Source organism: Capricornis sumatraensis, chromosome 6 (genome assembly GCF_032405125.1).
Source record: "Capricornis sumatraensis isolate serow.1 chromosome 6, serow.2, whole genome shotgun sequence".
NCBI classification, from domain to species: Eukaryota; Metazoa; Chordata; class Mammalia; order Artiodactyla; family Bovidae; genus Capricornis; species Capricornis sumatraensis.
This window is the reverse complement of record NC_091074.1, coordinates 47,191,241-47,205,838: the sequence shown is the minus strand read 5'-3', so window position 1 is coordinate 47,205,838 and position 14,598 is coordinate 47,191,241. Positions and strand designations below refer to the sequence as shown.

The following is a 14,598-nucleotide window of genomic DNA, read 5'->3' as shown; positions in this document are numbered from 1 at the left end:
TGGAGTTTGAGGAAAGAAAGCATCCTGAGCCTTACCAGAACTCTGGTTGGAGAATCAAAGCCTTTTGGTCCAGAATTCACCTCGGACTGCCAGAACTTGCTGGATCAAGTCTAACACATTCCAGACATTTTAAAACTTGATAAACTGAGTTGTAAGAGAGTAGATCTTAAAAGTTCTCATCACAAGGGAAAAAAAGTAATTATGTGAGATGTTGGATGTTAATCTTACTGAGGTAATTATTTTAAAATATATATGTAAATCGTTTTGTTGTGCACCTTAAACTCATACAGGGTTCTATGTCAGTTACACCTCAGTAAACTGGGGAAAAAGAAAAGATGTGAAAATCTGAAATTAGATTCATTTTCATTATCATCATCAAATACTTATTGTGTGCTATAGTATCATTTGTAAGACATTAGCTGTCCTGATGCTGGAAAGGTATAAGATGCTAGTGAAGAAATAAGTATTTAACGGCAGTATAAAATGGCAAATGCCAAGTGAACATCCCTAAAAGTGGTAATATTAATAGCATTTCAGGCAAAGATGCTGGAGTTGTCAGGGAAAGTTTTGTAGCTAGGGACATTTGAGCTGTACTTAGAAGGAAAGATAGGCCTTGGGTAAGTTGCATTGCTAGGAAAACACTGTACTTCTGAAATTCCTGTCCCATGTCCCTGTGTTATTGTGCCCTCCATACCCCTCCTGGCCCCTCTGCCACAAGATTTATCAGATCATCTGCCATGTTGTTTCCTTTGAAGTGAAGTCAAGTCAGGTCGCTTAGTCGTGTCCAACTCTTTGTGACCCCATGGACTGTAGCCTACCACGCTCCTCTGTCCATGGGATTTTCCAGGCAAGAGTACTGGAGTGGGTTGCCGTTTCCTTCTCCAGAGGATCCTCCCAACCCAGGGATTGAACCTGGGTCTCCCGCATTGTAGGCGCAAACATCTGAGCCACCTCGTTGTTTTCTTTAGCTGGCATTTGAAGTATTTGAGATTTCTTGCACAAATAGACTTTGTTGAAATAAATGCCTGTTGAGTTTAATTGCAGTGGCACCCCACTCCAGTCCTCTTGCCTGGAAAGTCCCATGGACGGAGGAGCCTGGTAGGCTGCAGTCCATGGGGTCGCAGAGAGTTGGCACGACTGAGCAACTTCACTTTCTCTTTTCACTTTCATGCGTTGGAGAAAGCAATGGCACCCCACTCCAGTATTCTTGCTTGGAGACTCCCAGAGACAGAGGAGCCAAGTGGGCTGCCATCTATGGGGTTGCACAGAGTCGGACACGACTGAAGCGACTTAGCAGCAGCAGCAGAGTTTAATTGGGTGTGTGCACACGTGTGTGTGCGCACGCACATGTGCGCAGTCTTGTCTGACTCTTTGCAACCCCATGGGTCTGTAGCCCGCCAGGCTTCTGTGTCTGTGGAATTTCTCAAGCAAGAATACTGGAGTGGGTTGCCATTTCTTTCTCTAGGGAATCTGCCAGACCCAGGGATCCCTTGTCTCTTGTATTGGCAGGTGGAATTTTTACCACTGTGCCACCTGGGAAGCCCTTACTTAATTGCATAGTGAAACTTTGCTTTTAGTTCATGAAAAATACATCAGTAAAACAAAACTCTAAAAATGGCTTAATTTCATTTTTCATTCTTTCTTATGATATTGGACTTAGTATTATTACTTCTAATAAATACATAGCAGTTTAGAGATGTGGATTTGAATAGGATTTGAAACTGGAGACACCTGGGTTTCAATCTGTGTCCTACTATTTGCAGGCATTGACTTGGAAAAGATGCTTGTTCAGTTATTTTCTATGCTTTTGTGCATCTGTAAGATAAGAACAGTGAATTAGTAGGTCTTTAGTAAGTTGCAGTTGTCATTGTCTGGGTTGCCTTTTGAATTATTAAACATAATCTACTTCCCCTGGACATTTGACAGTGTGTGTTTTCAGAAAAGAAGGAAATTCAGGTTCACTAAATATATGAATTCTCTTATAATCCATTTATTTCTCTGTGGTCAGTAGTAATGCCCCTTCTTTCATTTCTAATTTTAGTAAGTTGAATCTTTTTTTCCTTTAGGTTTTTCAGTTTTATTGATGTTTTCAGAGAACTACCTGTGCTTTATTTGATTTTCTCTATTATTTTCCAGTTTCCTGGGTTTTTTGTTGTTGTTGTTCATATCCATTCCAGTCTTCATGATAGCTTTCCTTCTGTTAGTTTTGTTGTAGTCACATCCACCTCTTTAAGTTTGCTCTTCTCTAGTTCATTTTAAGGAGTGAAGTTAGGTTATAGATTTGAGATTTTTCTTCTCTTTTAAGTTTAAGCATCTTGGCTGTAAATTTTCCTCTGATGACTGCATTTACTGCCCTCTATGACGCTGTGTTTTCATTCTCATTAGTCTCAAAGGATTTTCTAATTTTCCTTTTGGTCTTTTCTTTAACCTGTTGGTGGTCTCTGAGACTTGTTTAATTTCTACATTTTTGTATATTTTCTAATTTCCCTTCTGTTATTGCTATGTGGTTTCATTCCATGGTGATCAGATACTTTGCATGATTTCAGTCTTTTTAAATGTTTTGAGGCATTTTGGTGACCTAATGTGTTCTATCCTAGAGAATGTTTCATGTACATTTGTGAAAGAATGTGTATTCTGCTATTACCTGGTAGTTTGGTATGTGTCTTAGGTCTGAGTGATTTATAATGTTCAGATTCTCTATTTCCTTACTAATCTTTTGTCTAATTGTACTGTACATTATTGAAAGTGGGGTATTGAAATGTCCAAGTGTTACTTTTGAACTATTTCTCCCTTCATTTGCTTCAGTATTTGCTTCATAAGTTTTCGGACTCTTGTTATTGAAAGTTTATCTGTTTATAGTAGTTATGTCTTCTTGCTGGATTGACTCTTTCATCAATATGCGGTGTCCTTTATCTCTTGTAACAATTTTTTGTTTAAAGTATTTTGTCAGATATTACTACAACCACCTAGCTCTGTCTTAGTTACTATTTGCATGAAATATTTCTTCATCCTTTCATATTCATCTTATTTCTTTTGCTCTAAAATGAGTTTCTTATAGAAAACTTAGAGGTGGGATCATATATTTCTTTAATCTGTTCAGTCAGTGTGCCTTTTAATTGGAGAGTTCAATCTGTTTGCATATAAAGTAATTGACGGTAAGAAAGGAATTCTGCTATTTTGCTGTTTGTTTTTCATGTGTCATTTCCTTTTTGATCCTCAGTTCTTTTGTGTTTAATTTTGATTCCTTTTTCATTTCCTTTTCTCTGTATATTTTTAGTTTTTCTCAGTGGTTACCTTGGGAATTACTTAGCATCTTACATTTAAACAACCTAGATTGAATTAATAGCTTGATTTCAATACTAAAGCTATGTTCCTGTACAACTTCATCCCTCTCATTTCCTCTTATTGTCACACATTACATCATTATGCATTGTGAGTCCATAATGTAGATATAGAATTATCTTTTCATTCATTGTTGTTGTTCTTTTCTCAGTTGCGTCCAACTCTTTGCTACCCCATGGATGGTGGCATTCCAGGCTTCCCTGTCCTTCACTGTCTCCCTGAGTATGTTCAATCTCAAGTCCACTGAGTCTATGATACCATCTAACCATCTCATCCTCTGCTGCCCCCTTCTCCTTTTGCCTTCTATCTTTCCTATCACTTGGGTCTTTTCCAGTGAGGCGGCTCTTCACATGAGATGGGCAAAATATTGGAGCTTCAGTATCAGTTCTTCCAGTGAATAATCAGGATTGATATCCTTTAGGATTGGGAAGGAAAACCCTAACCCTAAACCCTAACCCTGGTTTGGTCTCCTTGAAGTCCAGGGGACTCTCGAGAATCTTCTCTAGTGCCACAGTTTGAAAGCAGCAGTTCTTCCTTTGATGCTCAGCTCAGCTTTCTTTTGGTCCAGCTCTCACATCCGTACATGACTACTGAAAAAAGCATAGCTTTGACTGTACGGACCTTTGTAGGCAAAGTGATATCTCTGCCTTTTAATATGCTGTCTAGATTGGTCATGACTTTTCTCCCAAGGAGTAAGCATCTTTTAATTTCATGGCTGGAGTCAGTGATTCTGGAGCCCAAGAAAATAAAGTCTGTCACTATTTCCATTTTTTTCTCCCATCTAGCTGCCATGAAGTGATGGGACCAGATGCCATGATCTTCATTTTTTGAATGTTGAGTTTTAAGCCAGTTTCTTCACTCTCCTCTTTCACTTTGATTAAGAGACTCTTTAGTTCCTCTTCGGTTTCTGCCATTAGGTTGGTGTCATCTGCATATCTGAAGTTACTGATATTTCTCCCAGTAATCTTGATTCCAGCTTGAGCTTCATCCAAGCAGGCATTTTGCATGATGTACTCGGCATAGAAATTAAATAAGCAGGGTGACAGTATGTAGCTTTGACATACTCCTTTCCCAATTTTGAACCTCTGGTTCTGACTGTTGCTTCTTGACCTGCATACAGGTTTCTCAGGAGACAGGCAAGGTGGTCTGGTATTTCCATCTCTTTGAGAATGTTCCATAGTTTGTTGTGATCCACACAGTCAAAGGCTTTAGCGTAGTCAGTGAAGCAGAAGTAGATGTTTTTCTAGAATTCCCTTGCTTTTTCTATGACCCATCGGATATTGACAATTTGATCTCTGGTTCCTCTGCCTTTTCTGAATCCAGCTTGAACATCTAGAGGTTCTCGGTTCGCATACTGTTGAAGCCTAGCTTGAAGGATTTTGCACATTACCTTGCTAGCATGTGAAATGAGCGCAATTGTACAGTAGTTTGAACTTTCTTTGGCATTGCCCTTCTTTGGAACTGGGATGAAAACTGACCTTTTCCAGTCCTATGGCCACTGCTGAGTTTTCCAAATTTGTTGGCATATTGAGTGCAGCACTTTAGCAGCAGCATCTTTTAGGATTGAGATAGCTCAGCTGGAATTCCATCACTCCCAGTAGCTTTGTTTGTAGTAATGCTTCCAAAGGTCCACTTGACTTCACACTCCAGGATGTCTGGCTGTAGGTGAGTGATCACACCATCATGGTTATCTGGATCATTAGGACCTTTTTTTGTATAGTTCTTCTGTGTATTCTTGCCGCCTGTTCTTAATATCTTCTATTTCTGTTAGGTCCATACCATTTCTATTTTTTATTGTGCCCATCTTTGCATGAAATGTTCTCTTGGTATCTCTGATTTTCTTGAAGAGATCCTAGTCTTTCCTATTCTGTTGTTTTCCTCTGTTTCTATGCATTGTTCATTTAAGAAGACTTTCTTATCTCTCTTTGTTATTCTTTGGAATTCTGCATTCAGATGGTTATGTCCTTTTTTTCTTATTTGCCTTTCATTTCTCCTCTTTTCTCAGCTATTTGTAAGCCCTCCTCAGACAACCATTTGCCTTACTGCATTTCTTTTTCTTAGGGATGGTCTTGATCACTGCCTCCTTTACAGTGGTACGAACCTCCATCCATAGTTCTTCAGGCACTCCATCTGTCAGATCTAATCCCTTGAATCTATTTGCCACTTCTACTGTATAATCAATCATAAGGAATTTGGTTTAGGTTATACCTGAATGGCCTAGTGGTTTTCCCTACTTTCTTCAATTTAAGTCTGAATTTGGCAATAAGGTGTTCATGAATGAGCATGCAGGCTTAGTTGCTCTGCAGCATGTGGGATCTTAGTTCCCCAATCAGGAATTGAGCTCACATCCCCTGCACTGCACAATGGATTCTTTACCACTGGACCACTAGGGGGATTCTTTACCGCTGGACCACTAGGGAAGTCCTGAGGATCCCTTGTATATGACAAGTCACTTCCCTTGTTGCTTTCAAGATTCTGTCTTTCATTAGTTTACAGATTATGTATCTTGGTGTGAATCTTTTTAAATTTATCCTTCTTGGGAGTTTGCTATGTTCATTGGATAGTAGATTTCATGTCTTCATTATATTTGGAACATTTTTAAACATCATTTCCTCAGTTATTCTTCCTGCTTCCTTTCTCTTGCTGTGCCTTTGGTGCTCCCATTATATGTGTGATGGTATGCATGGTGGCGTCCCATAGTCTCTTCAGCTGCATTCATTTTTCTTCATTCTTCTTTCTTTCTGCTCCTCAGACTGCATACTGAATAAAATCACCTATGAATGATAATCACAAGCTATTGCTGGGTTTTACTGGACCACAGTCTAATAACTCTTATAGTTATTTGACATAGTATATAGATGACCCTTGAACAACATGGGTTTGAATTGTGCAGGTTCACTTATGAGTGGTTGTTTTCAATAAACATATAGTACAACATGACACATGGTTAGTGGAATCTGTGAATGCAGAACCACAGATAAAGAGGACTAACGGTGGGACTTAAGTATCAGTAGATTTTGATATGCATGGTGGGTCCTGAAATCAGTCCTCCCCAGACCCCAAGGGACAGCTGTACTATATGTCATAAGCTAAGCTTATGACAGCTGAGTCCCTGAGATAGAGGATTAAAGCAGAGCTTAATGTGCTAAGTGTTGGCTCTTAAATCCTCTGCCCAGAAGTAACACAGATTACTTCCCCTTTTGTTTTATAGGCCAAAACAAGTCACATGGCCGCACCTCATTTTAAGTGATCAGGAAAGCACCATTTTATGTGCCTAAGAATTAAAAATACATTATTTTTCAGTAGCTTAAATGACAATTAGGTATGCATACAGTGTGATTGTGTCTGTCTCTAAGAAGCCTCTGTGACTGAGTAAGAGTTATAATTCTCAATATGCTTTTATTATCTCCTTTCAAAAAAGATTATGATAAAGTTGTCTGAAAAGACATTCTGCTGCCACTGCCAGTAGATGCCTTTATGTACTCTTGCTAATAGTCTCCTAAGTAATCTCCAGACTGTTCCTCCCCACCCTATCCCTAATCCCTTCTTTGGCATTCATTGTAATATTTCTTTGTGTACACAAAGGTTATTATTAACCTCTTTAATTCTACTAGTTTTCAGTTTCTTAGCACCTGGAGTTGAAGCCACTGGCTCACATGTCAACTCCTTCACTTACTAGTTGTGTGACTATAAACAGAATTCTTAATAAACTGAAGCTTCAGTTTCTTTTCTGGAAAAAGAGAGATAATAATGCCTGATTCAAAGGATGGTGGTCAGTCAATTGAGAAAATGTCTGCAGAGCTTACTGTGTACTCATATTTAGTGAATGCTCGATTTACTGCTTTTTTTCCTTCTGGCATTCAGTGCTCTTCATAGTTAGACTTTAACTTACCCTTCCCGCCTCATCTTCCGTGGATGAGTGAAAGTTGCTCAGTCATGTCTGATTCTTTACGACCCCATGGACTGTAGCCCGCCAGACTCCTCTGTCCATGGAATTCTCCAGGCAAGAATACTGGAGTGGGTAGTCATTCCCTTCTCCAGGGGATTATCCCAACCCAGGGATCGAACCCAGGTCTCCCACATTGCAGGCAGATTCTTTACCATCTGAGCCACCAGGGAAGCTTCCCCTTTCAAAAATCTGCTGTAGTTCTCAAGTTATTGTTGAATTATAAGTAATAGTATTTTTGATCAGAAAGTTAATTTTTTTGTTATTGTGATTTTAACAGTTGCCTGCCTTTTAGTACTTCTGGAGGAAGCAATGCAAACTACACTGTGAAATATATTTCTTAATTTTGCACTGAAAGTTACTGAGAAGTCAGAATTTACTTAAATTTGCTATAAAATGCTTAATACTTTAGCTTTACTAAATGATAGTATTTATATAGTGGAAAATAGTTTCCAGTTTAAAGTTGGGTAATGAGGTTTCCACTTTTCCTTTTTTGGTTGCGCTGGATCTTCGTTGCTGTGTGCTGGCTTTCTCTAGTTGTGGCAAGCAGTGGCTCCTCTTTGTTGTGGTGCACAGGCTCTAGGTGCCCAGACTTCAGTAGTTGTAGCACATGAACTCAGTAGTTGTGGTGCTCCTGCTCAGTTGCTCCTCAGTATGTAGATTCCTCCCAGACCAGGGATCGAACCTGTGTACCCTGCATTGGTATCCCATCCATTGTACCACCAGGGAAGACCTCTGCTTTTTTCTTGAAAATCAGCAGTTAGAACGAAAAGTTGAAATTCTGTTTTCCACCTTTAATGACAGCTGGAAATAACTAACCAATAACCAAAAATTTGGATGAGTAAGAATAAATGACTCAAGAATATCAAACCTGAGAGCCTATGGTTGCATATGTGATATTGATGAACAACAGCTTGTTTGATCAGAACTCTAGAATGGCTCAGGTACTAATATCACAGAATATAGGGAGCCATAAATGGGGATTGTTTGAAAAATCTGAACAAGGAATGGAATTTCTATGTTCTTACCTCACAGGAGACAGGAAATACACTGTCTGTTAAACCAGAGGGATTCCAGACACAGAATAGGGTAAGGATGAGATGTTAAACTGAAAATGGTGATTAAGTGAAAGTTGTTGTGCTGAATGATAAGATGTCAAGCTTTCTTCCCTTGCTCTGCTCCAGACATCTGGCTTCCATACTTAAATATCCCAGACAGGATTGAGGGATTCTTCCTGGAGAAATTAAATCACTCCAGATGAATGACCCAACAGGCTATCATATTGGAAGACTTCTGGCCAGTATACTGAGGCCCACCAGTTGACAACCCAGCTTAAACACACAGAGCTTATAATTTGTTTTTTCTTACTAACCTGTTAAACATGAAGAAATATTGTTAGCCAAGGATTGTTAGCCATCTTAAGAAAGTTTCCAACATAAAACAGACACACACAACAGAAAAAAGGAAACTCATAGGAAATAGATGAGACTTCCCTGGTGGTCCAGAGGTTGAGAATCTGCTTTCCAGTGCAGGGAATGCAGATTCGATCCCTGGCTGGAGAAGATCCCACGTACCATGAGGCAACTAAGCCCGTGTGCTGCGACTAGAGAGCCAGCTCACTGCAGCTGCTGAGCCTGCACCCTCTAGAGCCTTTGTGCCACAGCTAGAGATAGCCTGTGCATTGCAGTGAAGCCCCAGTGCAGCCAAATAAATAAACAAACCTCTTTTAAAAATGCAAATGGTGGAAAGGAAATAGTGCAGGGAAAAAAAAAAAAAAACACTTTGGGGAGATAATAATAAACAACCTTAAACAGGTATTGCCTAATTTTAAAAAGTTGATTCTATAAGACAAAGGGGAAATCGGTGAGAAAGTTCCTGGAATTGAAAAGCATGATAGCAGAAATTTAAAATTCAGTAAAAGCATTGGAAGAAACATTTGTGGGACCCTCCTAGGATGTAGAACAATAGCAGGAGAAATGCCTTTTCAGACAACTTTATCATAGTCTTTTTTGGAAGGACAAGCATTCATTCACATGTCATAATAAAATAGAGACATTTCAGACTTAAGAGTTCTAAGTTTACTTCTCATGCACCTTTCCAGGAAGCCCCAAGAATATGTGAACCGAGGAAGATACGGGATCTATAAAATAAAGAATTCAACATAGGAAAGAAGCAAAGAAATCATAAGGATGATGACAAAGTAAATATCATATTTGATAGCTATGCACTAGACTTAGGCAGTAGGCCATTGGGCATAAAGAAGGGTGACTCCAGAGGCAGGGGCGGGGGGAATGGAAATGATAAGTTCTGAAACAGGTTTGACCAAATAGAAGATTATATTGAGAGTTGTTTTGTCAGAGCTGTTAAGGAGTTTGAGACAATTAGGTATAAGTTTAAAGGAAATCAAGCAAATGGAGGCATGTGGTAAAGTTAACTTCAAGAAAATTAGCAAGTTATATAAGGAAAGAAATGTAATTACTGAACACTACTTGACCCAGAAGTGAAACATAGTTATATAATCATCATCATGAAAACATTTGGTATAATTATGTTGGGAGGATGGGGGGGAAATGGTAAATGAGAATAGAAAGTTAATAATGTCTGAAATTAATGATGCTAAAGCAGTGTAAACACATGGTTTAAAAATATGCAAGTAAATAAAAAAAGATAACAGCTCAAAGAATTCAAGCTGGCTGCTTCGTCACTGAAAAAAGACTACTTCTGTAGTTTTCTTGGTTGTAAGCCTTCTAGCATTGTTTGACTTTTTATCAATATATGTATGTATTACTTTGAAAAATAACTTCAAAACTCTATGTACGTGGAGAATGTCTCAGGAAATTCATCACAGTGTTTTGTGTAATTAGTCAGATGTGAGTCCCATAAATTATTGATAATAACTCATAGTGGCCTTCTAAGGGCTATCATATCAGTCAAACATACTAATTGAACATGAACATGTTTGGTTAAACATTAGCTAGTTTAGCCATTCAGACATGTAGAAAGAATCAGATATTCCAGCACATGGCAGTAGCTGGATGATAATAAAGCCCCACCAGGCTTCGATGTGAGAAATAACCTAAAAATTAAAAAGTGTCTGAATTAAAAAAAAAGAAAAAAAAAGTAACTGAATAATTTTCTTAGCATCCAAATAATTTTCTCAAAGCTAGGACTCTTAAAAGCTGTTTAACTTGTTAGACTCTTTGCACATAATTTTAGTAATATTGACAAATTGATTTATAGGACTATAGCTAGCAAGATGGAAAGATGATGAAGGCAGACTAATTGTTGCCTTGAGTTAATCATAGCTGATAGTAAGAGAATAGACAGATAGCTATTAAATCCTAGCACGAGCATTGAGAAAGAATGGTCCAAATGCCATATGGTTATAAAGATTCTAAAACATCTTTATAGTCATTTTGAGGGGTTGTGTGTGACAGCTCAATTATGTTGGCATTGACCTAGCTGCTCTAGTGCAGCCAAGGAGTTTTCAAATTTAGCCATTTTGCCATTTATTACCACTTACTTAAAACATCTCCTAATTGTATCCCTGAATCTGACCTTCTGTCTGATACACACCTAAAGAATAGAAAGCAAGAGTGAGGTGTGGACTAAGGTAAGATGAGGTGATGATTTGGATCACTTCGGATATGCACTATACGATAGAATGGTATATAAGTTCCATAGTTGTCCAACTCAGAAAAAGGCCATCAGTCATTTAAAATAAGATATCTCTTGGTTCCTTTGAGAATTCACTTTTATCCTAACTGTCGTGTGTGTGTGTGTTTGTGTTTTAGATTCTTTGCTTTTCTACCTCTACTACCAACCTCCCCACCCCCCGACCCCTACCAACACAGGTTACATTGGTCAAACACATTAATTTCTAATTGATATTGTCTGCTAAAATGGAATTTAAATATGTTTTTTACTTGAGAACCTAAAGGATGAACACTTGATTTGTACATACAATTGAATTGAATATCTTTCTCTTTAATCCTGTGTATTCTTTTTTTTAGAGGAAGCCCGCAAATGAAAGGGACACCCCATTTTAAGGAAGAACAGTGTGCTCCAGCATTAAATTTAGAGATGAGGAAAATACTGGATTTGCAAGCACCCATCATGAGGTACAGTACTTTGGTTAAACTTAGCGTTTTGTGATGACAGTATACAGTGTGTGGTTTGTTAATCTCATGAGCAATAAGAAAGTTGATTTTACTTCTTGTCAATTCTTTTTAGTCCTAGAAATACTTGATTAGTCTTATAAAAAATGTAAAACCTTACAAGATGGTACATTATTATATTTAAATTACAGTAATAAAGCCCACAATTTGGGTATATAATTATAATTTTATTTAGAAATTTTTTTTTTAATAAGATCTAGAGTTGTTCAAATGATATAGTTCAGTTCAGTCGCTGAGTCATGTCTGACTCTTTGTGATCCATGGACTGCAGCACACCAGGCTTTCCTGTCCCATCAACTCCTGGAGCTTGCTCAAACTCATATCCATCGAGTCAATGATGCCATCCAACCATCTCATCCTCTGTCGTCCCCTTCTCCTCCTGCCTTCAGTGTTTCCCAGCATCAGGGTCTTTTCCAAGGACCATGATTAGAAAAGGGTTGAACCAGGGTCTTTTCTGGTTCTTCACATCAGATAGCCAAGGTATTGGAGCTTCAGCTTCAGCATCAGTCCTTCCATTGAGTATTCAGGACTGATTTCATTTAGGATTGACTGGTTTGATCTCCTTGCAATCCCACGGACTCTCAAGAGTCTTCTCAAACACCACAGTTCAAAAGCATCACTTCTTCAGCACTCAGCTTTCCTTATAGTACAACTCTCACATCCATACATGACTACTGGAAAAACCATAGCCTTGATTAGACGGACCTTTGTTGGCAAAGTAATCCCTTCTTGTTAATATGGTGACTAAGTTTGTCATAGCTTTTCTTCAGGGAGCAAGCATCTTTTAATTTCATCACTATAGTTACCATCTGCAATGAATTTGGAAGCCCCCCCGCACCCCGGCCAAATTAAGTCTGTCACTGTTTCCATTGTTTTCCCATCTATTTGCCACGAAGTGATGGGATCGGATGCCATGATCTTAGTTTTCTGAATGTTGAGTTTTAAGCCAACTTTTTCACTCTCCTTTTTCAGTTTCATCAACAGGCTCGTTAGTTCTTCTTTGCTTTCTGCCATAAGGGTGGTATCATCTGTGTATCTGAAGTTACTGATACTTCTCCAGCATTCTTGATTCCAGCTTGTGCTTCATCCAGCCTGGCATTTCACATGATGTACTCTGCATATAAGTTAAATAAGCAGGGTGACAATATACAGCCTTGTTGTATTCCTTTCCTGATTTAGAACCAGTCTGTTGTTCCATGTCCAGTTCTAACTGTTGCTTCTTGACCTGCATACAGATTTCTCAGGGGGCAGGTAAGGTGGTCTGGTATTCCCATCTCTTTAAGAATTTTCCACAATTTGCTGTGATCCACACAGGCAAAGGCTTTAGCATAGTCGATAAAGCAGAAATAGATGTTTTTCTGGAACTCTCTTGCTTTCTCAATGATCCAACGGATGTTGGCAATTTGATCTCTGGTTCCTCTGCCTTTTCTGAATCCAGCTTGAACATCTGGAAGTTCACCGTTCACCTACTGTTGAAGCCTGGCTTAGAGAATTTTAAGCATTACTTCGCTAGTGTGTGAGATCAGTGCACTTGTGCAGTAGTTTGAGCATTCTTTGGCATTGCCTTTCTTTGGAATTGGAATGAAAACTGACCTTTTCCAGTCCTGTGGCCACTGCTGAGTTTTCCAGATTTGCTGGCATATTGAGTGCAGCACTTTCACAGCATCATCTTTCAGGATTTGAAATAGCTCCACTGGAATTCCATCACCTCCACTAGCTTTGTTTGTAGCGATGCTTTCTATAGCCCACTTGACTTCGCATTCCAGGATGTCTGGCTCTAGGTGAGTGATCACACCATCGTGATTATCTGGCTCATGAAGATCTTCTTTGTATAGTTCTTCTGTGTAGTCTAGCCACCTCTTCTTAATATTTTCTGCTTCTGTTAGTTCCATACCATTTCTGTCCTTTATTGAACTCATCGTTGCATGAAATGTTCCCTTGATATCTCTAATTTTCTTGACGAGATCTTTAGGCTTTCCCATTCTGTTGTTTTCCTCTGTTTCTTTGCATTGATCACTAAGGAAGGCTTTCTCACCTCTCCTTGCTATTCTTTGGAACTCTGCATTCAAATGGGTGGGATTTGAATTCAGATCTTTTCTTTTGTCCTTTGCCTTTCACTTCTGTTCTTTTTTCGGCTATTTGTACAGCCTCCTCAGACAACCATTTTGCCTTTTTGCATTTCTTTTGGGGGTGGTTTTGATACACTGTCACAGACCTTTGTCCATAGTTCTTCAGGCACTCTGTCTCTCAGATCTAATCCCTTGAATCTGTTTGTCACTTCCACTGATAATTGTAAGGGATTTGATTTAGGTCATACCTGAATGGTCTAGTGGTGTTGCCTACTTTCTTCAATTTAAGTCTGAATTGGAAATAAGGAGTTCATGATCTGAGCCACAGTCAGCTCCCGGTCTTGTTTTTGCTGACTGTATAGAGCTTCTCCATCTTTGACTGCAAAGATTATAGTCAGTCTGATTTCAGTTTTGAGCATCTTGTGTTGTTGAAGAGAGTGTTTGCTGTGACCAGTGCGTTCTCTTGGCAAAACTCTGTTAGCCTTTACCCTGCTTCATTCTGTACTCCAAGGCCAAATTTGCCTGTTACTCCAGGTGGCTCTTGATTTCCTACTTTTGCACTCCAGTCCTCTATAATGAAAAGAACGTTTTTTAGGGTGTTAGTTCTAGAGGTCTTGTAGGTCTTGATAGAACCATTCAACTTCACCTTCTTCAGCATTACTGGTTGGGGTATAGACTTGGATTACTGTAATATTAAATGGTTTGCCTTGGAAACAAACAGAGATCATTCTGTCATTTTTGAGATTGCACCCAAGAACTGCATTTCTGACTTTTGTTGACTATGAGGGCTACTCCATTTTCTTCATTTCAAATGGTATAACATAGTATATATTACTTAAAAAGATACTTCTGCTTTTGTACAAACATTGAGGGCACTCTTCCTTGAAAAAACTTCCCAAGTATGTTGTTGGATTAAAGGAAGAAAAGTATGCTGTACGTAATAATGCTGGCATTACTGTCCCTGTTTTTAAAGAGCGCTTGTGGTGGTAGAATAGGTGTTGTTCTGGAAGAATACGTAAGAAACTGGGTGTGAGAACTGAGTGGCCAGGGGCCAGGTTTCGCA

At 38.9% G+C, this 14,598-nt stretch overlaps 1 protein-coding gene across 2 annotated transcripts in view; it reads left to right on the top strand.

Annotated features, from left to right (window-relative positions):
- Positions 1-14,598, top strand: part of RIC1 (RIC1 homolog, RAB6A GEF complex partner 1) — a 142,995-nt gene that overhangs the window by 77,932 nt on the left and 50,465 nt on the right. For both annotated transcript variants that reach the window (XM_068974030.1, XM_068974029.1), the window contains exon 4: positions 11,302-11,409. In XM_068974030.1, the coding sequence (XP_068830131.1) occupies positions 11,302-11,409 (108 nt within the window). The remainder of the gene's footprint in view (positions 1-11,301; positions 11,410-14,598) is intronic.